The sequence below is a fragment of the Diceros bicornis genome, chromosome 31 (genome assembly GCF_020826845.1).
Source record: "Diceros bicornis minor isolate mBicDic1 chromosome 31, mDicBic1.mat.cur, whole genome shotgun sequence".
In the NCBI taxonomy this organism is placed as follows: domain Eukaryota; kingdom Metazoa; phylum Chordata; class Mammalia; order Perissodactyla; family Rhinocerotidae; genus Diceros; species Diceros bicornis.
Window position 1 is genome coordinate 24,901,804 of NC_080770.1, and position 27,014 is coordinate 24,928,817.

The 27,014-nt window shown below is 49.3% G+C and overlaps 1 protein-coding gene across 4 annotated transcripts in view; it reads right to left on the minus strand.

Moving 5' to 3' along the window:
* The window catches only part of PRDM11 (PR/SET domain 11), an 81,844-nt gene that overhangs the window by 20,047 nt on the left and 34,783 nt on the right, over positions 1 to 27,014 (minus strand). For 3 of the 4 annotated variants that reach the window (XM_058527089.1, XM_058527090.1, XM_058527088.1), the window contains exon 5: positions 4,482 to 4,549. In XM_058527089.1, coding sequence (XP_058383072.1) covers positions 4,482 to 4,549 — 68 coding nt within the window. Of the gene's footprint in view, positions 1 to 86; positions 509 to 4,481; positions 4,550 to 27,014 lie in introns of all 4 variants that reach the window. The other variant, XM_058527091.1, reaches the window with a different exon arrangement.

The following is a 27,014-nucleotide window of genomic DNA, read 5'->3' on the forward strand; positions in this document are numbered from 1 at the left end:
CAGAAGAGGGAAGAAGGCAGGTGCACGGGAAATTGCCGCCAAGGAGCAGACTGGGGAGCAGGGGAGGGGACACAGATGGTACTCACTGCTGCTCGAAGGGCTGTCGGTACCATCCAGTTCTGCCCTCGGGAAGCTGTGCCCGGAGCGGGCCGTGAGCAGCGCTGACTCGATGGCCCTCTCGTGGGCAGTGAGCACGATGGCGGGGGCCCGGCCCCCAGCCCCGGGGCCCGACAGGGACTGCTGCATGAAGGCCAACTTGTCCTTGGTCCTCCGTTTCATGTCATCCCATCTGTGCTTAATGTCCTTGACGGAGCGGGGGACCTGGCTGACGGAAGTGATTTTCCGAGCTATGCCTTCCCAAATCTTGTCCCTGTCGGCATGGGACAGCCGCATGGTCTCCCTCCCAAAGAGAACCGCTTCGTGGTGGGTCACCTCTGTGACCAGAATGTCCAGCTCCTCCTTGGAGAACTTGGGCTTCCTCTTACGCTCGGCCAGGGGCGCCACATTCCTTGGGTTGAATATCCCACAAAGCACAATTGGGTAAATGACCGTCAACGCGCGTGGTCCTCCTCCTTCCTAATTGCCGGCCCCCAGCTGGGGAGACAGGAGGCACCTGGGCGCCCTCGCCCGCTCACCACCACCACACCCTCCCTGCCACTACTGCTCGGAGGACGGGAAGAGACGCGGCGCACGCGGGTGGGAGCGCTGGACTGAGTCGCACGCCTTCGGATTGAGGCCCTGCCTCACCTCTGACTAGCGGGGACAGCCAGGGCACTTCACCCAGCCTCTCCCAGCCCCGCTCTCCCCATCTGGACTGGCAATAACAACCACACCAATCTCGGGGAAAAGCATAGTGATGTAAAAGAGCTTTAAAGCCCTAAAGAGGAACAAAGGATCCTTATTGGGGTTAGGATCCTGCCACTGCCTCTACAAATGGCTTGGAGGAAGAATATTTAAACAGGGAGACTATTTACAGTGGGCTTCTGTGGTGTGTGGCCTCACTGGTGACGCCCATAATTAGGATGTATTCACAGAAAGCTTATTCTGTCCCGTGGCTCTCTTCTCCTTCCCCGTGCCCAAGTTCCCCACCAAGTCCCCACCTATGGGTGTGTGCAGGCTCCCCTCCACTGGAGCGCTGGCTGGCAGCAGCTCCTTCTGGGGGTGGGCTGCTGCGGATTTTTGGCAGCTCACGGGCAGAACGAGAGGAGCTCGCGAGCTCCCTCCGGGAGACAAGTTCCACTGGGATGGAGGCCAGGAGTGACCCTGGCTTCCATCTGCATGGAGCAGCCAGGGGCCCTGGGCAAGGGGACAGGGTGGCCCTTCCCGCATCTGACCTGGCACCTGCTCGGGCTTTGGAACTCAATTTCTCCACAGTGTGGTTCTGTCCACCCTTTAACTAGTGCCAGAATGTCCCCAAGACCCACACAAGAGAGGAACCCGGGTAGGGACGGAAACCTGGAGCCTGATTCACTCTTCTGGCTGCTGCCAAAACCACAAGGAGAGACCAGGGGCACAAGGATCCTTCAGCCCTCACCTCCCCACCCCACCCACCCAGAACACCATGGCCCAGGAGACGGGAGAGGAAGGCCAGGGCTTCGTTTCCCTGCCAGACAGTGCAGGGGCCCGGACCTTGCACTCACAGACCTGGGACTAGAAGCTGAGTCTCCTGTGCAAATCCCACTTCCCCCTCTGTAAAACGAGGGTGGTAATTCCAGTGCCACCTCCCCGGGCTGCCAGGAGGAGTACACGGGGGATTCTCAATCTCGCCAATGTTGGTGTTTAGGGCTGGAGAGAAGGGCATCCTGGGCAAAGTAGGATGTTGACCAGCATCCGTGGCTTCTGCCTGATAGAAACCAGTAGCATTCACTCACAGAGTTGCAACAGCCAAAAACGTCTTCAGGCATGGCCAAATGCCCCCAGCCAGCAAAACAGCCCCTGGTCTCCAACCGCCCATTTCATGAATGCAGAGCACCTAGCATGGGGACGCCACAAAGTCAACACTCATTATGTGGGGGCCCACTCTCTTCCTAGCCCATCACTTGATCTGGAAGAAATTGACTACCATTCGGTCATCCACAAGACACTAGGCTGGGACAGTACAGGTGAAGGGGTCTGCAAATTAGACTGAGCTGTACAAATGGAAGCTGTCTATTCAGGGAGAAGGAGCGTTCCCAGCATGAACTGGCTTTCCCCTCCAACTACCACCAGAGGGGCATCTCCATGGCAACAGACCACATACCCAACCCCAACCTACTCCTTGAGTCTTTAATGAGATGAGGGCCCATCAGCTGTGACTGTCCTGGCGCCATCTTGGATTAGAATGGGGCTGGGAGCAGGACTAGGACAGATCCCATGCCAGCGAGGTAGTGGCAGCAGAACCCACCCCACACAAGCCCAGGAAGCCAGGCTCCGCCTGGTCCTTTGTGCACAGGCAGAAAGAACACTGGCCCAGAAGTCCAGAGATGGGTTCAGGTCCTGGTTCTACACTGACTGTGTGATCTTGAGTAAGACCTTGCCCTGCTCTAGGTCTCAGTTTTACCACCATCACATGAAGATGGGTACAGAGCAGTGGTTCTCAACACCAGCGGCACAGCAGGATCACTCTGGAGAGCTTTACGAAATACCAATGCCCTGGGCTCATCCCAGCCCCATTAAGTCAGAACCTCTGGGCTGCCAGGTGATCGCTCAGTTAGCTCAGATGATGAACGTCTTTCTTTGGGGTTGTGGTAAAGCCTTGTCCCCAAGCTGAGAGATCAGAGATGGGTAGAAGGGTAAAACAGAATCAGCTCCACTAGCCAAAGCTTCTGGAGCCTAGAAAGCAACAGCGCAGGCAGGCCTGGCACCAGGCCGCACTCAGACACACCCTCGTCTGCTTGCCTAGAGCCAGATGGGAGCAACAGGGATTGGGAGCACAGGCCTGCCGGACACCCGGTCCCCACTTCTGTGTCTTTGCTTACGGTGTCCTCAAATGTCATCCTGGCCCCTTTGAAGGCCCAGCTCAAAGGCCCCCTCCTCTTTCCGCTGGGCCCTTGTAGCACATCGTCGTGCCTTCATTCAACAACCGTATTAGAAAAAGCATCTTCCATGGTGGAAGGTGTGAGTCCTGGGAGGGCCAGGCCAGCCGATCCACTCGGGACAGGGGCTGCTCTGTGAACGGGTGGTGGATTGTATGTGCTGAGCTGACCTGCACCCAGCAGTCAGGAGAAGAGGAAGGCGGTGAGGAGTGTCGATTGCCTTCTTGAAGCCACTTTCAGGGCATGGCTGATGGGATTACTTGAAAGGGGGTTGGGGTGCCACGGGTGCCTCTGCTTCTGCACTTTTCAGTGGCAATGAGAACAGCTGCCCGACACATAAAAGGATGCATCTTAAGGTGCTCTGGAGAGTGCAAACTGAGGCCTGCCCATCAGCAGATCTGAGCTGGGAACACAGGTGGACAGGGAGGCCACGGGGAAGGGGACAGGACACCTCGTCATGGACGCCCCACCTCAAACCCACTTCTCCTCCTTCACTTAGAAAGTCTCAGAGTTTAAATACAGCAAACTCGCTCCGAGAAAGTCCCTAACTGCCCTCCCTCAAGCAGCATCTCTCCTGCACCTCCGGCCGCCAGACCCCATGGGTCACGGAACTGCACAGACGCTGACAGAGGGCCCGATTCACGGTGTGGTTGTGCGCCTGGGTCCAGCCATCCGTGGCCTCCTTTCCCTCCCAACCAGATCCAACCCCCACCACATCACTCCTGGGTCCCAGAGAGAGGCCACCAAGGAGGCAACAAGGCAAGTCCAACCTCCCACACGGCCCCCAGACTCTTCCGGGCAGGGCCCCGGCACACGGCACAGGCCAGCAGCACAGAACCAAAAGGAGAGCCCTGAACTAGGCCCTCAGTTCCAGGCTCAGCTCAGCCGCCTCTGGGCGACCCTGGGCCAGTCTCCTGCTCCCTCTGGCTGGGCATGAAGGATCCTTCTAGTGCAAACTTCTGTCCCAAACACTGGACCACAGTAAAACCACTCTTGAAAGTACTCATGCCTGAGCAGCAAGCACCATCGAAAACTGAGCTACAGAATGTGCCAGAAGCCTCTTTTCCCATGGGTGCCATTTAAACGATGCTGGTGATGAGTCCTGCACCACTCCAGCAGGAGTCTGCCCTGAGGGGTGTCACATCCTGGGTGGAGGGACACCCCTCCTCACGGGGATGCTGTCAGGAGCCAGGGGCCTAGGTACTTGAGACACTCTGACAAGTGCCCAGTCTCTAGGGGTCCCTGTAACCCACCAGCCAGGCCACAGGCCTCCTCCAGGGCCCCTGATGGAAGGCTGGGGGAGCAAGAGGGTCCTCCAGAGCTAGACACGTCCCAAACCCTGCAGACGGCAGTCCCAGGGCCTCTATGGGCCTCCACCACTGGAGACCCCACAGCCCAGCACGCTCCCTTGGCCTCCTTTCCAGAGTTCAGACAGGGCTCCCGGGAAATCGGCAGAGCAGGACTCACCTCATCCAGTTGGCCTTAGTCTCGTCTGACCCGTCTATGGACTTGTAGCGGTTGTTCTTATCCACAATCTGGAAGACAGAGACAGAGTCTAGAACGGGCCATCCTAGGGGGGCTCTCGGGTCCTTGGGCTCCGCCCCAAACCAGGGCCCGGGGCCTGGCCCCATCTGCCACCACTCAGAACCTTCCCCTTGCCCTCCCGTTACAACGCCCCCACCGCAGCGGGACTGAGACCCGAGCTGGGGCCGGGAATCCCATCTCCCTCCTCTGTCGTGATGGAATACCAGCAACACAGCCAAGGAGCAGCATCCCCAACAGCCTCACGCTGCAACAGCAGTTAAATCCAGCCCTTCCTCTCTCTCCAGTTTCTGTGGGAGACAGAGGCTGGCCCTGGATGATGAGGCATATGTGACGGAGGGGGGTCCTCCTCTCCCCATCTCTAAATGTTCAAGAGCCTCACGGTTTGGGCTGAGTCCTTTCATCTTCCGTAAAACTGCCTTTATTTCATCACCACTCTTGAATCAGAGTTCAGCTGGGTATGGAATTCTAGGCAGATGAAGTTTTATTTGCTTTCAGCATTTTGAAGATTGCCAAAAAGGCTGCCTAGGGTCTTAAGCAACCTCCTGTTAGTCTAATGTTCTTTTGTGGATAATCTGTCTATGGTAGATTTTAAGACTTTCCCTTTATTCCTGATTTTCTGCAATTTCTCTCTGTGGTTTAAAGTGGAGATTTACTTTTTAAGAATTCTCATTACTTGATGAGCACATGACTTGATGAGGACTTCTATTTCTTTTTCAACTCTGGAAAATTCTCAGCTTTTATGCTTTTGAGTATGGCTTCTCAGTCATCTTCTCCAGACTCTTCTTGCAGAATTTCTATTAAACATATATGAGAGCAGCCCGCTCTATTCTCCATGTCTTTTAACTGCTCTTTCATATTTTTCTCTTTCTCTCTCTGGGTGACGCTCTGAGAAAATTTCTCAGGACTCTCTTCCAAATCACTAATTCTCTCTTTGACTGTGTCCAGTCCAGAGTTTATCCATCTACTGAGGTTCTTCCTTTCTTTTTTCCTTTCCTTTTTAAATGAGTACTTTCAATGCAATGAATTTTTTTCATTCCCAGAACTTTTAATTGGTTCTTTTTCATATCCATCTTTTTTTTACCATTCTGTCTCTTTGTTTCATAATGACATGGTCTTTCTTTTTCCTTTTCTAACAGTTTTATTGAAGTACAATTGACATATAACGTACCATTTGATAAATTCTGACAAACGTGTACACCCATCATCACAATCAAGATAACAAATGTATCCATCACCCCCAAGAGCTTCTCCATGCCCCCTGTAATCTCTCCCTCCCTGCCTCCCATCTCTAGTCACTGGAGGCACTGGACAGGCAACCAGTGAGCTACCTTCTGTCACTATAAATTACTTTTCATTTTCTAGAATTTTATATAAATGGAATCAAATGAAGCCACGTCTGGCTTCTTTCACTTAGCACAGTATTCTGAGATTTGTCCATATCGATGTGTGTATCAGAGTTCATTCCTTGGTATTAGTGAGTAGTATTCCATTGTTTGGGTGTGCCACAATTTGTTTTTCTAGCTACTTATTGACGGACATTTGGATTGTGTCTAGTTTTTGGCTATTACAAATAAAGCTGCAAAGAAAATTCACTTACAAATCTTTGTATAGACACACATGCTTTAATTTTCCTTGGGCAAACACCTAGTAGTGGAATGGCTGGGTCACAGGTATATGTTAACTTTTAAGAAACTGCTAAACTGTTTGTCAAAAGAGCTGCACCATTTCACATTCCCACCAGCAGTGAATGGACCCACCAATTGGTCCACATCTTTGCCAATACTTGGCATAGACAGTCTTTTTTATTTTAGCCATTCTAATAGGTATGAAGCAGTATCTCATTATGGTTTTAATTTGCATTTCTCGGATGACTCATAAGGTTGAGCTTCTTTTTGTGCACTTATTTGTCAGCTGCATGTGTTCTTTGGTGAAGTGTCTGTTCATATCTTTTGCCCATTTTTAAAAATTATTTTATTGAGGTCACACAGGTTTATAACATTGTGTAAATTTCAGGTGTACATCATTATATTTTGGTTTCTGTACAGACTGCCTCATGTTCACCACCAAAAGTCTAGTTTCCATCCATCACCATACATATGTGCCCTTTTACCCCTTTTGGCCTCCCCCATCCCTACCCATTTTTTAAATTGTTTTTTTTTTTTTAATTATTGTTGAGTTTTGAGAGTTTTTAAAAAATATATTTTGGATACAAGTCCTTTATCAGACATGCGATTTGCAAATATTTTCTCCTAGTCTGTGGCTTGTTTATTCATTCTCTTAATGGTGTCTTTCTAAGAGCAGAGGTTTTAAATTCATACAAACAAACAAAAACCCACTGTCTTGTTCTTTTTAATGGATGTTATCCTTCCTTTATTTCTGTGAGGGTCCTAAGGCTGTGATTGCTAATTAGCCCTCACTATATATTATCCCTTTCATCCATAGCAACAGAACCCTTGGATTATAACTGGGCACCTTGCTACCCATAATAACAGAATACATTTCTTGGCTTCTCTAGCTGAGTTCTGGCCAATAGGATGTAGGTGGAAGTGTCATGTGTCAGCTTCCTGAAAAATTCTTCAAAAGACAGCTGATACAAGCCCTTCCACTGTCTTGCTGTCTGGAATGGAGATGTGATGGCTGGAGCTCTAGCTACCAACTTGGACTATGAGGATAATCTAAGCATTGAGATAGTGAAGTGATGAGCTGGATCAAGCTTGGTTTCCTGGGGACTTAGTGGAGCAGAGCCACCTCACCAGGCCTAGAACGTATTCATAAAAGAAAACAAAACTCCTATGTTGCTTGAGCCACTGTTATTTCAAATCTCAATTACTCACAGTCAAACCTACTCCTGATACAGACCCTAAACAGTTATTTTAAATTCATTTTCAGAATATGCTACAATTTTTATTTTAATTAGAATGAATTCATTTGTCATAGATTTTTGGAAGCTGTCTTTTCAACATTAATTTTCTTCATTAGTTTTGGAGATTTGGTGTGGAGGCTCATCTTGAGTGGGAGTCTGTCTGTCTGTCTGTCTGTCTGTCTCTTTCTCTCTCCTGCTTTTTCTCGTTTCAAGCAGTCAAGCTGGTTCCACTCTCCGCCTCACATGGGACACTTTTATTTCATATCGCCCTCAGCAGCTGGGACTGATGGCCACCTCTGCCTGCTCCGGATGGAGCCCCATGGCGCTTTGTCTTCAGCTCCGTAACCACTTTCTCCTTTGTCCCTCCCTTCCTTCCTCCCTCCCTCCCTTCCTTCTTTCTTCCTTTCCTTCCTTTCTTCCTTCTCTCTCTCTCCCCTTTCCTTTCCTTCCCTCACACACCTTCCTGACCTGTGCTCCGTGGAGATTCACATCCATTGTCACACTCTCAATTTGTTCCTTCCCCACAAACTTTCATCTCCAGCCCCTGCGTGAATACCTAACTGCCACCTGACACCCCCCTTGCACGTCTCACGAGCATCTCAAACTTACCTCAGGCCCCACCCCTGAGCCCGTTCCTCCTCCACTTATCCCATCACGATATCTGAAACCACCATCCACTCAGATTTCAAAAACAAGTCATCCCTACCAAAAGCCAGTGAACCGTGCACTAGAAATGAGTGAACTGTGTGGTATGTGAGTTATAGCTCCATAAAGCTGTTTTCAAAAGACAGAACAAAAAGAGAAAGTCATCCTTCATTCCTCCCCCTCTCAATCCCCCGTATCTAATCCCTCAGCAAGGCCTCCAAGTCAGATTTTGAAATCGCTCCTCTCTCCACTGCTCCCTGTTTCGCCCCAGTCTGAGCCACCTCAGCTCTCTTCTTGACAATCAGAGATGCTGATGAACCTCCCTGGGGCCGTTCCTAACTCTCCATTGATTCTCCCCGTGCAGCCGGAGGAGGCTTTCATCACCATAAATCAGATCATGTCCCTCTCCAGCTCAAAGCGGCAGTCCCCGCACTTACAATAACATTCGTACTTGTGGTCACAGCCCTCAAGGCCGTAGGACCTGGTCCCTGCCTGGTACCCATACGACCTGGTGCCTCCCAACTTCCTCGGGCCTCTATCGCCCCCTTCACGTTCCTGCAGCCGCGAGGATCTGAGATGAGCCTTTACACTGATCGGGTCCGCTGCCTGCAACCTCTTTTCCCCATTCTTAAAAAAATAATAATCACAAAATATTTCAAGTATTCAAAAGTTACAAAGAATAACACAGCTGACAACTCTGTGCCTATCAATCAGAGCCAACAAAAATTACACCAGCCATATGGGTTCCAGACCTCTCTCTCCTCTTGCTTCGAGAAAAGACCTAGATGCAGCTGAAGACCATCTCTGCCTCCAACTTGTTCTCGGTCCCTCCCTCCCTCCCAAGGTGCCCACCATGCTGAAGCTGAGGGAGGCTTCTCATTTCTACTGGAAAGGATTTCTCTCAAAACCATGCACAGAACTGTTTTGCATGTTTGTAAAGTTTACAGAAATGGCACCCAAGTGAACACGGCCTTTTGTACCTTTTTCCCACTAAGTTTTGCATGGCTGGTCCCCTCTTGTCTTTTGGGTCTTATTTCGGTCACCTCCTCAGAAGAAGCTTTCCCTGATCTGAACCTAAAGTGAGTTCCCTCTGCCATCCCCCGACCTCCACACGCCTGGCCCCCACGGCGTTATCTCTATGACACCATCCTGTTACATATTTTAAAGACCTAGTGATGGGGTGCATTTTTGTTGTTGACGGTGTTTATCTATTTGTCGATTTGGTAATTGACTGTCCCCCTCACTAGACCATAAGCTAATGAGGACAAGGCACACGGCTATCCTGGTCATGATGGTGGGCTGGCCCCCGTCCCTAACACTGCACTCGGCACACGTGGTGGCCGAATGAATGAATTATTAAATGAAGAACCTTTTAAGTAAAAAGTGAGTTAATGAAAAAAATTTATATAGTGTTAATATTTTAGTAGAAAGGGAACGAATGGTATGCTGGCTTGCACTGGCTAACGAGAGCTGACTCTTAAATTTTCTGGAATTCCGTGAACCAGTTCTTAAACACAATCATTATTAAAAGTTAAATTATATAAACTTACAATTCGAAAAGTTATAGTTTTTAAAAAGGTAATAAATATTCAAAGCTTTCCACTTCTTGATTATTTTACTATTATCTCTGTTCTTGAGGGTATGGGCATCTTCTGTATTTGTACAGTAGCAAAACTAAATAATGGTTGTTACTGCATGCCACGTGCCACCTCCTGGTGCTGCAGCATCATGTTGGCACCTTGAAATCAGCCAGGGTGGGAGCTTTACACCATGGAAATCGACACATGCCCCGCCCCCCCAACATCAGCAGCACGCCTCTATGCATATCTTTAGACATGCACAGAGTCTGAGAGCTACATTTCAAACTCTCAACTCTGGTCACCTCTAGAGGGGAGGGGATGAGACTCTCGCTTCATTTGTGTATTTAGGAGACTAGACTGCCTTTGTGGTTTCAAACTCTAGGACAGACAAAAAGAGAAAACATATAGCTCAGGCTTCACCTCCCCCGACAGTCTCCCCAGACGATGCTCCATCTTTCTCTATGAGATTCCTCCCCTGGAATCTCATAGAACCCTGCACTTTATCATAGTACTAATCCCCTGACATTATCCTTTTCCGACTGCTCCTCTCCCTCCTGGGGGAAGAGAGAAGCACCTGTAGGCCCCACGGCCTGTGGTGGGAGCAGCTAGTGGGTAGGAAGAGCGATGGGGCCAGAGGAATCAGCTAGCATCTCAGGTGCACCACTCACAAATGAGTGGCCTTGGGCAGGTGACTTTACTGGCCATGCCTCAGTTTCCTCATCTGTGAAATGGGGTAAAAACCAACCTTCAGCATTGCCGTAAAGACTGATGAGGAAGGCACTCAATAAACGGTCGCTACTAGCACTGTGATCATGACTGTGGTTATTAACGCAGGGACCAAATGTTAGTTATGATTAATTCTGGGTGGCGGGGGTCTGCAGGTCAACGTTGAGTTGTAATCAGCCCTTTTGTGGCTTCGACTGGGCAGAGAGGCCTGGGAGGGAGCTGTGAGGGACAGGGAGCTGCCTAAGACCTCTGCTGCTGGGTCCAGATCCGGAGATCAGCTGAGGGATGTTTCTTGGCTTATCTTTCCCACCAATCAGGATTTTCTCAAATCAAGCATTCATTCATTCAACAATGTCACCGAGGGAGCGGCTACAGTGACAGGCTCTGGGGATAAAATGGCGATCCAGTAGACAGCGTCTTTGCTCTCACAAAACTCACGGTCCGGGGGAGACAGAAGAGAGGCCACTGGGACACCCCGCGGTCAGGACTGTGGTGGGGAATTCTCTGCAATATGCGGACTCGGAGCTGGAGCCTGGTACCTTCAAGTCAGTCGAGGACGTTCTTGGGGATGTGGAATCTGAGCTGAGGTCTTGGAGAAGAGGAGGGCAAAGGAATTCTAGGTGGAGGGCGCACGACAGGCGGGACCACACAGGGCATGCAGATCACGTCACAGGTCACAGATGCGCCCAGGCTACCCTAAGCAGAGAGCGGGATATGGGCCTCCAGTCCTGGGACTGAGATGGTCCAGGAATGGCCAGATGCTCGGGACCAAGACCCCAGAAGGCTGGCCTCCCTCGCCTTATCCCTTGAGGTCAACTCCTTGGCCTCTCTGAACCCGGCATGTCTGGGACCAGCCCAGGTTCTGAGCACCGTGATGCGAGAAGGACTTTGATAACCTGGACCTGACCAGAGAAGGGCGACCAGCACAGTAAGGAGGTTCCTTAACCTGGAGAAGAAGAGGCAAGAGAAAGCAAAGCCGTCATCAAATGTGGGACGGACCGCCATGAGGGGGAGGCAGGACCAGGACCAGCGTGCACTTAGGGGGCCACAGGCCTGAACTCAGCACAAGGACGAGCAGCCCTGTGAGGTGCTGAGCTTCTTGTCACTGGGAGTATGTAAGCAGTAGCCGGATGACCCGCTATCCGGGAGGCTGAAGAAAGGATTTCCCCACTGAGTGGCAATCTGTCCTAAATGACCTCTAAAATTCTGTCTGAAACTAAGATGTAAGATTCTATGTGGACAGATCCTCAGGAAATAATATGAAAGCATGAGTTTTGGCCCCGCCGGCTCAAGCATGGTCCATGTGGACCAGAATGCTATTTCTGACTATGGTAATAATTAATAAAGACATCGATAATAAAGCATCGACAGCTGTCATTCATGGAGCAATTTTACTGTGCCAAGTACCCCGATACACTGTCCCATGAATTCTGACAACTCCGTGGAGTAGCTACTACTATTAGCCCCATTTTATAGATTAGGAAACTGAGGTTCAGGGCTTAACCTACCTGAGGGCACAAAGGAAATGCGTGGGGAAGCCGGAATTCAAACTTGGGTCTCTCCTGGCACAGCCCATTTTCTTAAGAACGCTTAAGTGACGGACGTTACCCCCAAGCTCCCTCTAACAACCTCGTCAGAATCAACCAGGAATGTCCTGGAACTTCCAGCTTTGCTCCTGGTTTGAGCACGTTTGCTACGTGAAGACCAGCATGTTAATAGGGAGGAACATTCTGCTTTGCGGCAGAACATCTGCCACAATCGAGGATTCACCATTGGGCTCCTCTAAAGGGTGCCATAACCAGAGGCTGCAGAAATTGGATTTTCAAAAATCTGATTTGCTTGCAACTTTCCAGGAACCCATCGAATCCATAAAGCATTCTGATTTTCAGCCCTGTACCTCCTCTCAGAGCAAAGCGGTTACAAAAATGATTTGTGAAGCCATTCATGGTTGACAAAGCGCCTTTGCACGTCTCAGATGCTCCTCCCAGAACCCCAGGAGGCAGACAGTATCTCTCCTGTTCTCCGGCCACTTCCCAGACCAGCAAACTGCACCGGCAGAAATAAACAGGGCGGCCCGACCTTGAACTTGAACTCTGACCTCTGCTACACTCAGAAACATGGAATGAAGAACACTTAAGCTGGCAGGGGACCTCTAAGATTATTCAGGCCCTGGGTTCCTGACCTGGCTTCCATGGATGGACTTTAGCAAGGGGAAGGAGGGTCCCTTAAAATATGACAGCATTTTGTGAATACTGGTATAAAAGTATAACTTCTTAGATGGCTCAAAAATGCCCAAGAAACATGATCTAACCCATCCCCAGCCCCCGAACCCCCACCGCCATTTAACTGATAATGGAATTAGTACTTCCTTTGATTGTTCTAGAATTATCTTTTATCAAATTTCAGAAAAGCCCTGGAGACCCGGAAAATGAAGCTTGTTTAGAGACAATCCCAAATTCCACATCCGGGTTTTACAGACTGTAATTTCACTCACTGCCCCCAGCCCGTCCTGAACCCCTCGTGAAGATAGTCAAGCCAGCTGCGAGCTGCCCATCACCTGCTGTGCGCCAGGCATAGAGGAGCATTAACACTCACAACAACTCGTAGGCGCATGTTCCAATAGATTGTGCATCCGCATCTCACGGATGAGAAAACTAGAGCTCGGAGACAAGTGACTAGCTCAGATACTTCCCACAAGTGGTAGGGAGGTCTGAGCCCTGTAACCGTCTTGGACAGCTCTTTCCTTCCCAGGGCCCTCTGCTCTGCCTGTAAAAGGCACTCGGCTTTGGAACCAGCCTCAGGACCAACCACCATCTACTCACTCTGAACACACTCCGCCTCACTCTTCTTAGTATTGAGTCTAAGTAATTAGACTTCTTAGTAATGCGGCTGCCCGTGAAGCGGGTGAAATGGGCCCTCGGGCAAGAACCTGAGGATCCTGTCTCTATGCCTGAAATGAAAGCTCTTGGGGCAAGAGTGGGAGAGACACCCAGGAGAATCCGCCCCTCAGAGAGGCAGCAAAAATGCAAATGCAAATAGACCTGTGGCTGGAGAGAGATTAGATAGAAACAAACTTTCAATGCCATGCTACAGATCTGAAGGGTCTTCCAGGTTAACATGGCAGAGGGAAGCAGTTGACAGAGATGGTGTGAAAAAGCACTCCACGGAGTTGTTCAGCACACAGCCTGCACATCCATCATGGGCAGCTCTCCCCCAATAACCAGTGAAAAGAACAAGAGATAGTCAGAAAAAAGCAGAGAGAAAACTCAAACCTCCACAGTGAGATACCACTGGGACGGCTACAATTGAAAAGTCAGATCACAACACGTGCGGACAAGGATGTGAAGAAATAAGAGCCCCCAAGTACTGCTGGTGAGAATGTAAAATCGTCTAGCTGCTCTGGAAAACAGTTCAGCTGTTCCTCAAACGATGGAACATAGAGTTACCTTGTGACCCAGCAATTCCCCTCCTAGGTACATAGCCAAGAGAAATGAAAACAGAGGTCCACACAGAAACTTGTACACAACGTTTATAGCAGCATCACTCATGACCACCAAAAGGTGGAGACAACCCAACCGTCCATCAACAGACAAACAGATAAGCTAACTGTGGTCTATCCATACAATGGAATATTATTCAGCCATAAAAGGAACACCACCACAATTATTACACACCACAACATGGAAGCACCTTGAAAACATTAAGTTAAGTGCAAGAAGCCAGTCACAGTCACTATATGATCTCATTCCTGCTGAAGTCCAGAAGAGGAAATTCTATACAGATACAAAGTAGATTAGTAGTTGCCTAGGGCTGCGAGGAGGAGAGGAGAGGGGAAGAGGTGGGGTGACAGCTGAAGGATATAGTTTCTTCCTGAGGTGATGAAAAGGTTCTAAAGTTGACTCTGGTGATGCTCACATGTATCTGTGAATATACTAAAGACCATTGAGAGGTCAGCCTGGTGGCGTAGTGGTTAAGTTCGCACGATCTGTTTTGGCGGCCCGGGGTTCACAGGTTCAGATCCCTGGTGCAGACCTACACGTCACTCATCAAGCCATGCTTTGGTGGTGTCCCACATACAAAATAGAGGAAGACTGGCACAGATGTTAGCTCAGGGCCAATCTTCCTCACCAAAAAAAAAAAAAAAAGACCACTGAATTACACACTTTAAGTGGGTGAATTGTATGGTATGTGACTTACATCTCAAGAAAGCTGTTACAAAAATAAAATCTGCCAAACATTCCTCAGCAGCAGTCAGACAAGGAAAAGGAAACAATCTTATACCATATGCTGGGAAGTGTTCCCCAAAGAAACAGGAGGTTGCCGTGTGAGTGGGGAAGACCAAGGGGACATCACATGGGCATCTAGATATTCACATCTGGGGCTTAGAGATTAGGAGCTCGAATTTTGGGTTGAAGTCCTGGCCCTGTGCTTAGCTGTGTAGCCTTGGACAAGTAACCTGGCCCTTTAAACCTCAGCTTCCTAATCTGTAAAAGGGAATGATAATACTTGCCCCATAGTGCAGTTGTGAGGATACAAAGAGTCCAGACACACAAATCCTTTAGTGCCCAATAAACAGCAGCTATTGTTGAAGCTATTATTATTATTGTTATTGTTGCCCACCAACCCTCACTAGCAATTGCTGAGGACCCACTGGGGTTTAGGGGTGCTGAATTAGGTGCCGGGGGTGTAAATCAGACAGGACCTCTCCTGAAGGAATCTTCAAACACCAGGAAACCCCAAATCCCTGATTAGTAAAGCCAGGAAGTTTATTAGAAATTAGTGTTTCTCAAACTAGGCTTTTTAGATATATTCTCAAGATCTGAAAGTTCTCTCTAAGAATTTTTAATTTTATTTTGCAGGGAAGGATTCGCCCTGAGCTAACATCTGTTGCCAATCTTCCTTTTTGTTTCTCCCCAAAGCCCCAGTGCATGGTTGTATAATCTAGTTGTAAGTCCTTCTAGTTGTTCTATGTGAGCCGCCGCCACAGCATGGCAACTGACAGACAGGTGGTGTGAGTCTGCGACCGGGAAGCGAACCCAGGCTGCCAAAGTGGTGCGAGTGCCAAACTTGAACCCCTAGGCCATCAGGGCTGGCTCTAAGAGTTTTTAATTTAATGTTTTCATTTAAAAAATCAATATATGTGAATCAGCACCAGATTTCTGCCCCCACAAGAGGACTGTCTGTGACTCAGTTGGCACCTGTGGTGGACTGAATTCTTGGCCCCAGCTCTCGCCCCTCCCTATCACCCTGGGCCAGGTAACTCTGGACTAGACTCTGTGTTACAGGTGGCCTGTACTTCTTCCCTCCTTGACCTGGGGGTCAGCCACGTGACTTGTTTGGCCCAATGAGATGCTAACACACACGATGCAACAGAGGCTTGAAATGCGCTTGGGAGGGTGGGCTTGCCTCCGAGGCCTCTGCCTTCACCATGAGAAGATTTCCCCAGGGGCCCCTGCTCCTTCAGTCTGGGCCCAGAACAAACCCACATGGAGCAGACCCGGATCACAGTGAGGAGCAGTTCACCCTGTAGCTTGGGGCAGAGCAACCCAGCGGAGCCCAGCTAAATCAGCCAGGCTGCAGCCAACCAGCAGATAAACGAGCAAGAATAAATGACTGTTGCTCTACGCCAGGGGTCAGCAAACTAAGGCCTGCAGGCTAAATCCAGTTCACCACCTGCTTTTGTACGGCCCACCAGCTAAGAATGGTTAGTACATTTTTAAGTAATTCAAAATAAATCAAACGAAGAAGATTTCGTCATGTGAAAATGACGTGGAATTTGAATTTCAGTACCCATAAATAAAGTTTTACTGGAACACGCCACACGTAGGGCTGCTCTAGCACTTCAGAGGCAGAATTGAGTAGATGTGACAGACACAGTATGGTCCACAAAGCCTAAAATATTTACCGTCTGGCTTTTTACCCAAGAAGTTCGTCGACCCCTGTTCTTTGCCGCTGAACTTGGAGGTAGCTTGCTACACAGTAACAGCTGATGATACAACACCCACTGTGACTATTTGCCGTGAACTAATGGAAAAGAACAGACACAAACTTAATATGTAATGACGCATTCTGGCAAAGAAAGGACTAAGAAATATCATGGTAGTTGCGCTAACCAAAGATTTCCCAGTGTTTCAAACACAGACAAACAAATAAAGACAATAAAGGAATCGCATGGCACACAAAAGCACAGCCGTGCCAAATGCCAACGAATCTGTCTTAGAAAAGTGACTACCACGTTCCCCCTATAAACAGCAATTTCGTTTCTGGAAAGCATCATCCAACACATTACATTGATTTCATTCATTTGAATTATGTTGGTTTGTGCAGTTCTGTTCATTTTATATTTGTAAGTCTGTCTGCGTTTTATGGTTGTTTAAAAGCTCTAAGAAATGTTGTGTTTATCTAGCTTTATAGCTTTTTAATTCACATCAGAATATAATTAATGTAACAGTGGGACCCTGTGAACATTAAAAGTCACCTGACCAACGGTACATGAAAAGGTGCTCGGCATCACCAATCATCAGGGAAATGCAAATCAAAACCACAGTGAGATATCCTCCTACACCTGTTAGAATGGCCATCATCAAAAAGATGAAAGATAACACATGCTGGCCGGGATGTGCAGAAAAGGGAACCCTTGAGCACTGCTTTGGGAATGTAAATTGGTGCAGCCAGTATGGAAAACAGTATGGAGGTTCCTCAAAAAATTAAAAATAGAACCACCATATGATCCAGCAATTCCACTTCTGGGTATTTATCAGAAGGAAACGAAAACACTTAACTCGAAAAGATATGTGCACCCCCATGTTCATTGCAGCATTATTTACAACAGCCAAGACATGGAAACCACCTAAGTGTCCACTGATGGTTGAATGGATAAAGAAAATATGGTATATACATGCAATGGAATATTATTCAGCCATAAAAAAGAAAGAAATTCCGCCATTTGCAACAGCATGGATGGACTTCGAGGGCATTATGCTAAGTGAAATAAGTCAGACAAAGACAAATACTGTATGATCTCACTTATATGCGGAACCTAAAAAAAAAAAAGAACAAACTCATAGATACAGAGAACAGATTGGTGATTGCCAGAGGTGGGCGAAATGGGTGAAGTGGCCAAAATAAAATAAATAAGTGCTGGGTATGTAATGTGCAGCACAGTGACTACAGTTATATATAAAAACAAAGCCACCTCACTATAACACAGTGAGCAACACACTGCAGCAGACGTGCTAGGACACAAGGAAGGCTGAAGGTCAAGTGAGGAGCTAGTTTACACTGGAAATCTTGGACCAGTTGAGAATGGTTTTTCATGCTCTCCTTCTGCTCCAATATAATAGATTTTGAGATTTACAGACTCAGTTCCAGCCAAAACTGGTTCACTAGCATCTTATATTTTTTGGGGGGAAATCTTTGGTTTGATTTGGTTTGTGACTCAATAACCAAACTACCAGCATTTATAAAACAGTGATACAGTTTTAATGCTTCTGATATTAAGAGGAATCTTCGGACCGGCCCCAGTGGCCTAGTGGTTAAGTTCGGCGTGCTCAGATTCAGTGGCCTGAGTTTAGTTCCTGGGCAGAACTACACCACTCGTCTGTCAGTGGCCATGCTGTGGTGGCGGCGCACATACAAAAGGGAGGAAGATGGGCACCACTGTTAGCTCAGGGCAAATCTTCCTCAGCAAAAATAGGAAGATTGGCAACAGATGTTAGCTCAAGGTGAATGTTCCTCAGCAAAAAAAAAACAGAGGAATCTTAGGATTAAGGTATATATTTTTATTCCTGGAAAAGCTGATATTGAATCAATAGTGTTTTAAGATCCATAACATCTTAGAGCACAAGAAAAGTGACTTTCTTTTGGTGAGGAAGATTGGCCCTGAGCTAACATCTGTGCCCATCTTCCTCTGCTTTATATGTGGGACGCTGCCACAGTGTGGCTTGATAAGAAGTGTGTAGGTCTGTGCCTGGGATCCAAACCCGTGAACCCTGGACCTCTGAAGTACAGCGCACAAACTTAACCGCTACACCACGGGGCCAGCCTCGAAAAGTGACTTTTTTTAGGCGCCTATTCCCCTTTTCCTTCTAAGCACACTCTGTACTTCTGCTATACCATCCGCCACCTCAACATTACACGTGTGCCCCTGGGCCTTTGTACATGCTGTGCCCACTGCTTATGACTCACGTTCCCTCAGTTCCTGACCCTGCAGACCACTCACTTCAACTCATCCCTCAAAAGCTAGTTCAGGCCTAGAAGCCAGGACACCCGGTAGTGATGTGCACACCTAGTGCCCGGAGATCTTGGTTTCTAAACACCATTTCCCCCTAAAACGAATTAGAGCTCCTAGGAGAGATGGCTGGAACATCTTTTTGCACCAGAAAGTGAGGAAGTGCTAAAACAATGACAGGAGCCAGTCCAAACAGTCCCCCGCTGGCCAAATCTAGGCCAGTTTAAACATCAAAATGAATAACGACACAAACGGACCAGAACACACTGAAGAAAAAAGAGGGTTCATGAGTCCATGCTGACACTAAAAGTCATTTTTAAACGGGGGATTGGGTGGGGAGAAGTTTGAGCATACTTTTTTTTGCAGAGGAACATCAAGTAATAAATGTAGTAGGAATGGTTAAAAATCATTTTAAACCATGAATAATAATTGACACGGGCAAGAGTCATCAATAGTGGCTAAAATCATAGGGTAAAAGACCAGGTGAACTGACGCCGTGTGCCTCCCGCTATCTACAGTGAGAAGACACAACAGCCTCTGTGCCAAAAATCCACAATCCGAGTCTATGGTGAGGAAACAATCAGACACATCTAAGCTGTGGAACATTCTGGAAACAACTAGCCTGAACTCTCTCAAAGTGTCCATATTGTGAAAGAGAAAAAATAACGTGGGGGAACGTTCTAGAATAAAGGAGACTAATGAGACAGGACAACTGATGCAATGTGTGAGGCTCAAGTGGGTCTTGAACAGGGGGACAGTCTCTAACGGACATTACTCAGGGCAACTGGGAAAATCTGGATACGGATTATAGTTGAGACAGTATCGTATCCACAGTTAAATTTCCTGAGTGTAGTAATTATATTGTGGTTAACAGGACAGGGGTCAGCAAACTACAGCCTGCAGGTCAAATGCAGCCCCCCATTTGTTTTTTGTTTTGTTTTGTTTTGTTTTGTTTTGTGAGGAAGATCAGCCCTGAGCTAACATCCATGCTAATCCTCCTCTTTTTGCTGAGGAAGACCGGCTCTGAGCTAACATCCATTGCCAATCCTCCTCCTTTTTCTCCCCAAAGCCCCAGTAGATACTTGTATGTCGTAGTTGTATATCCTTCTAGTTGCTGTATGTGGGACGCGGCCTCAGCATGGCCGGACAAGCGGTGCATCCGTGCGCACCCAAGATCCGAACCCAGGCCGCCAGTAGCGGAGCGCGTGCACTTAACCGCTAAGCCACGGGGCCGGCCCTCCCCCCATCTGTTTTTATACAGCCTGTGAGCTAAGCATGGTTTCTGCATTTTTTTAATGATTGAAAAAACTTTTTTTCATATCATTTCCTTTATACAATTTTCAAATTTACATGAAATTCAAATTTCACTTGAAATTATATGAAATGCACATTTCAGTGTTTATAAACAAAGTTTTATTGGAACACGGCCACGCTCATCCGTTCATGTGCTGTCTATGGCTGCTTTCGCCCTACCAGAGTCGAGTAGGTGTGACAGAGACTGTAGGCCCATAAAGCCTGATGTCTGTAACTATATCTCACACAGTTCAGAAAAAACAAAAAGGAATGCATTAAAAAAAAAAAAAAGAATATGTGTGCACACACGTGACTGTAGGTATATCTATATAGAGATATAAAGCAATTGTTATAAAATGTTGGCAACGGGTGAATCTAGATTCAGGATGTGTGGGTGTTCATTACACTGTTCTTACAACTTTTCTAGAGTCTGAAATTCCCAAACTGAAGGGTTAATAGAAATTAACAAACGAACCAGCATGAAAAGTACTTGCCCGTGCGCAGCGCGCACACACACCCAACCTATCTCAAATACATGCCCTCTTTTCTTCCCGGACGAGCCTATTACTTTTCCCTTCTCTGAGCCCCCAAACTTGGTGAGACCCGCCTGTTCCCGCTGACACCTCCTGGCCTTGCCACTGAGGCTCACACCTCCCTCCCTCCCGGTGACTCAGGGTTTCTCAGACCCCGTTCTAGAGGGTGTGCCAGGAGCTTTCGCACATCCACGTTCACATTTTAAAATAAATCCCCATTTTACGATGGAAGCTGAAATGGAAAACATTGAAACACCATTTCACGTCTGTTTCCCCCAGAACAGTAGGAGTCTGGCAGGCGGGGAGGCTGGCTGACAGCGGGGGAGCCATCCCATCCTACAGGGTCCTTTATAAGGACCCGGGGCAATCTCCCGTCCAGTACGGTACCCAGAAGGGCTGACCTCCTCGGGCGCTGCCCGGGACTTGCGCGTTATGGAGAGAACGCTCCGGTAGCTGACCAGACGCCTCTTCCCAGTGGCTGCCAGGTTTGGACCCCATGTAGCTAAAGTGCACATACAGATCATCGTGGCATGCATTTTTAGCCTCATTCCTGGCTCCATTTAGGGTCTCCACCCTTATTTCTCTTTCTTCTCTCTCTCCCGGTTTTAATACGCTATCATATTATATTTTATGTATCCTGCTAGGCTGCCTTAAATCCCTTCTGGAACAAGACTGGGTCTGGGCGAAAAACTTAAATAGAAACCCTGGGCTGCCTCCCCCTTCTTCTGCCTCTTTCCCAAACCATATGGCTGCCTGGCACTCCCCAAGGGCCTCGTGCCTGCAGCATCGTCTCCAGCCCGCAGCGTCTGAGGGGAGCCGGGGCACCCTCGGCAACGATTTATGGAGTGGATAATTTCCAAGGAGATGAGAAAGCAGAGGAAGGGGCATTTCTTCTCTCAACAGCCAGAAGTAAGTGCAAAACTCCTGCCCAGGAGGCCAGGCCACGAAGGAGAGATGCAAAGTGGACATGGCCATTTGGTCCATCTAAACCCAGGTCCCGTCCCTGCACCACACTGCACGCAGTGGGATCAGCTTTCCTCCGGGGTGGGGGCAGATGGAGAGGGTACTTGTGCTGGGCAGGAAGGATGAGTGGAACAGAGTCAACCAAGGCCAGGGGATAGGAAGAGGCCAGATAAGTAATGGAGGCAGAGAGGACTAGGAGGCAAGATGAGAGGGTGGGCGCCTGAGTCAGACTGCCCCAGCTCAGCTACTCCTTAGCTGCTTAGCTTGTGCAGAATGATGCATCCTCTCTGGGCCTCAGTTTTCTCAGCTGTGCAATGGGTAGAATAATCTCTACTTCACAGGGGCGTCGTTAGGATCAAATGAGATCAGGCTGTAAAGTGCTGATCACAGACCCAGCACACAGTAAGTGCTCAATAAACAGTCACGGCTTTCTTATCGTTAACATCACCATCATTTCTCCTGGAGTCGACTGTACATACTGAGCAGTTGTGGAAGGAAATATATTTTGTTGGATGGGGGCCAGGGCTTTTGAAGGCGGGCAGAAGGTCAAGAAAAGACAACATCAAATGTGGCTGTGGGACAGGATTTGACAAGTGAACGCAGTTTGTTTAGGATGTGGGGCTTCCGGATCCTGGTCCCAAATCAGCGCTGCAGTTCAGCCCACCCGTCCCCCTCTCCCGTCATTCAGCCAGCCCACTGTCTGAGCAGGCAGAGCTGCTCCTGATCCCTGCTGTTCCCCAGCTGAGGCCCAAACACACCCCCCAGCGCGCGCGCACACACACACACGCGCGCGCGCGCGCGCACATTCACGGGCTCTGCTTTCTTGAGCCATTTTGTGCGTCTGGTCTCTCCAGGCCTTCAATGTCTCTCATCTCTCCAGATCACAAAGCTGGAAGCCCCACATGGTGCTGCGACCTCCAGCCACGCCCTCCCTGCTCCCTAGGAAGGAGCCTCCAAGGAGAAACACCGCCCCACCCCTGCACCGTGGGCCACACCCACTCGACCGGTAGAGCTGGTCTAGGACCAGGCTGCAAACTCCAGGACTTCCCGTTCTGCCTTTTCTCTGGACCCCAGGCCCACGCCAGGCCGAAAATCTGGGAGACTGCCTGCCTTAGAGACCCCAAGCTTGCCCAGCTGGGTGGTCCCAAGGTATAGGCTCTGGTGGGGGGAGGAGGGATCCTAATAGCCTTTCCCTGGCCATCGCCCTAGATTTTCTCCCCTGAGATTTTCCCACAGGCTGAGAAGCCAACAGCCTCCTCTGTTGAACTTCTACTCATCCTTCAAGACCCATCTCCAATTTGCCCAGTCGAAACCAATTCCCCTTCTCCCTGCCCCTAAAGCTTCTGCAAGCACTACAGTCACCAGCAACACCCAGCCTCCGGATTGTTTGGTTGGGAATAAGCCTCCTCCCCAAACATACACCGTGGCCCCTGCTCCCCGTCGCCGGACCATAGGCTCCACTAAGAACAGAGAGTAAACTTCATGTACGTCTGTTACCCCCAGAGCTCCCTGCTGGAGGCCTAGTGCTGGGGGGTCGCTCTGTGTCTGTGAGGTTGGGTTGAATCTGGACACATAACCACATCTGATCCGGGGCGGCTATCCACTCCTCCACCCCCTTAGTTGTGTCTCCCACGAAGGAACTCCTCAAATCCCCCTGGCACCGTGGAGGGGGGCTGTCTGTGAAGGAACCGCGGTCTACCACGTGCCAGCTATGGGACTGGGACTGCTCGTTTAACCTCTTCGGTCTTGCATTTCCTCATGCGAACTGCAGGGGCAGCAACCTCCACCTGCAGGACCGCCGAGAGGAAGAATGGGGTATGCACCCGGCATATAATAATTGCTCCATGAGCAGCCAGACTTTTCAAACAAGCCAGCCACCCTTGCTGGCTCCCTCTCCTCACCTCCCACTCACACCTGCATCCACAGCAACGCGGCTTCTGCCCGTGACACGGCCCCTGCCAAGGACACCAAGACTGTGCGCTGCCCGAGCCAAGCGGGCTCCCTGTCCTCAAGCTTCTCACCCTCCACCCCATCCCTTCTCACATATTTATATGCGCCGTTTTCCCAGCTCCAGGCATCTCCCCTGGGCTGCAGATCCACACGCATCAATGATCCACACAGCTCCCCCTGGGCCTCTCGTGAGCACCTCAAAGTCTACTCGCTCCAACCTGAACTTGCCTTCTCCACCCTCCTCGATCTCATAGGCACCTCTCTCCACCTCTCCGCACATTTTAGCAGATGTCCCCCCAAACACAGAAGCCCCCTGGATTAGTTTCCTAAGGCTGCTGTAACAAACCACCACAAACAAACACAGTGGCTTAAAACAAAACAAATTTATTATCTTACAGTTCTGGGGTCAGAAGTCCTAAAATCAAGGTGTCAGCAGGGCTGAGTTCTTTCTGGAAGCTCTAAGGAATGATCGGTTTCCTTGCCTTTTCTAGTTTCTAGAGGCTGCCTGCATTCCTTGGCTTCTGGCTCCTTCCTCTATCTTCAAGGCCAGCGGGATAGCATCTTCCAATCTTTTCTCTCTGACTCTGACGCTCCTGCCTCCGTCTTATAAAGATGCTTGTAATTACATTGGGCCCACCCCGACATCCAAGATAATTTCTCCACCTCAAAATCCTTAACTTAATCACATCTGCAGAGTCCCTTTTGCCATATAAGATAACCTATTCACAGGTCCCAGGGATTAGGACACAGACATCTTTGAGGGGGCCATTATTCGGCCTCCTATACTTACCTCCCTTCATCTGCTCCAAACCTCTAGGATATCCCTCCAGTGACAGAAAAAATATTGACCCACCTCCTTTCCATCTCCAATGTCTCTGTCTGAACCTTCTCAGGTAATGTAAAAGCTTATCCATCAAGCCTTATCTCTACTCTATCTTCAACCATTTCTTCAGTAGGACTCCTTCTGTTGGGTTTTTTAAGGATGTTAAAGTCTCTCTCATGTTAATGGGGGTCACACTCCCTTGACCCCATGTCTTCCTCCAGCCATCACCCTTCCCATCTCCTATCTCTTTTCTCCACTTTATCTTATGTCTATCTCATCTCTAATCAAACTTCTGAGAAGTGACTGGTCACCTCCATTCTTTTTCTGTGTGTGTGAGGAAGACTGGCTCTGAGCTAACATCTGATGCCAATCCTCCTCTTGTTGCTGAGGAAGATTGGCCCTGAGCTAACATCTGTGCCAATCTTCTTCCATTTTGTACATGGAACGGTACCAAAGCATGGCTTGACGAGTGGTGCATAGGTCCGTGCCCGGGATCCGAACCCGCGAACGCCAGGCCGCCGAGGCGGAGCATGTGAACATAACCACTACGCCACCAGGCCGGCCCCCTGGTCACCTCCATTCTAATAATGTTTCCATCTCATCATCTTCTGCAGGATTTTTTAACCACAGTTCTGTTGACAATTAAGGCCAGATCATTCATTGTTGTAGGAGGCTGTCCTGTGCATTATAAAAGGTCTAGCAGCATCCCTGGCCTTTACCTTCTAGACGCCAGCAGCATATCCCCATCCCGAGTTGTGACAGCAACTGTCCCACGGGGTGGGGAAGGAGGAGCAAACCACCCCAGGGTGACAACCACTATCTATGGGAACAGCTCTTGCTAAAGTCGCCAACGACTTCCTGGCACTAAATCCAGCGGACAGTATGAGCCCTTCTCTTGCTTGGCTTCTCAGCAGAATTTGATACTCTTCGCCATGCTGGCCTTTCTACTTCCCAGGCTGCTCCTTCTCTGCCTCCCTGGCAGGATCAAGCTCCCCTTCTGGACCACGAAGTTCCTCAAAGCTCAGTCCTAGACCCTCTCCACCTCTCGCTCCGCTCGTTCACCCTGGGGGCTGCCCTCCGCACCCCCAGCCCCTCTGACCACCTATGCACAGGTGACTCGCGATGTGACATCTCCAAACCTCCTTTCCGAGCTGGGAACCCATAAATCTAACGGTCTACTTGACATCTCTACTTGGATAACTTGACGTAACTTCAAACTCAACAAGTCCAAAACCCAAACCAGGAGCTTTCTGTCCGCCCAGCCCCCATCCAGCTTTCCACTTCTCTCAGAGAAAGGCACCATCCCTGATCTGTTGGGAGGGGAGACTGCCGGAGTGTTCTTGACATTTCCCTCTCCCTTACTTAGGCCAATTAGTCGATTTCCAAATCAAATCTCTTTCATCTCTGAAATGGTTCACAAACCAGTTCACTTGTCTCCACGTCTCTGCCCCCACCCTAGCCCTAGCCTCCACCACCGGCGACTTAGAGAACAACCACTGCCCCCTAACTGGTGCACGGGGAGTAGCCATCCATTCTGGACCAACGCCCCCTCCCCCCACCAGTTCTCCAGCCTGCAGTCAAAGTCACCCTTTCAAAACATAAATGAAAGCTTCTCATTGTTCTTAAAATAAAGAATACAAGTCCCAGTTTAGCCCAGTGGGCCCTATATAGCCAAGCCTCCATCTCCCCCAGGCCCCTGTTTGCTGCATTCCAGGCACACTGACCTTCCTCCAGCTGCTCAAACATGCTGTGCTCTCTCCTGTCACAGGGGCTTTGCACATGCTGTCCCATCCATCTGGATGCCCCTCCCGCACTTTCACCTGGTGGGCATTCTCTTCCTTCAATCACAGCTCGACCATCAGGACGCCTTCCCTGACCTCTGGCCACACCAGTCCCCCTGCTTGTTCACTTTGCTCCTGGCTTCACTCTCTCTCCATCACCTTCCAGTCGTAATTTTAACTTATTTATCTTATTCTTTGATTCATTCCATGTCCTCCACAGTAAACTCTATGAGGGCAGAACTGATGTCTGATCTGGCCCACCATTGTATCCCCAGGGCCAGCCCAGTGCCTGGTACAAAGGAGACCCTCAAGAAGTGTTTATTCAATGAATAATGAATGATATTCCTACCCGCAGCCTGCCTTTCTCTATTGTCCCACGTTCCCTTCTCTGCTCAAACTTGACTCCTGAGAGTCGTCTTTGATAATCCTTCCTCTTCAGATCTTTGAAAACCCCTCTTCCTCACCTCCACATCTCATCCATCAACAAACCTTGGAGATTCTCTCCCCTAAATCTCTCTCCAATAGGCCTCTAGCACCTCAGCTGAAGCCATCACCTTTCTCACCTGAACCCGCACCCCAGCCTCCTACCTGGAATCCCAGTTCTCCACTGTGCAACCTAACCGAGTCACACCTCTGCTCGAGGGCTTCACTGGCTTCCCCTGCCCGCCGGACGGACGGGGCACGCACTCACCCTGGCTTACGAAACGCAGCACGATCCGGCCCCTGTCTCCCTCCTCTGCCGATTCCTCACCACTCTGCCTCTCAGGCCCCCTGCTGTTATCCACCGTACTTCTCCGAGTTCCTCTCTCAGCTGCTCTGTCTGCACGGAGCATTTTTCTATCCCCTTCCATGACCGCTACTCATTCTTCAGGTCTCAGGCTAAAGGAAATCTTGCCCAGATCCCTCAAGTAGGCTGAGAACCATAATGACAGCTGATAGTCACTGCGCGCTTACCAAGGGCAATTATGATTCTAAGAACTTTACAGGACGGACTCATTTAATCTTCACCATCGGCTGTGATTGTCCTGTTACAGAACAGGCCCAGAGAGGGTAAATGACTCGTCCAAG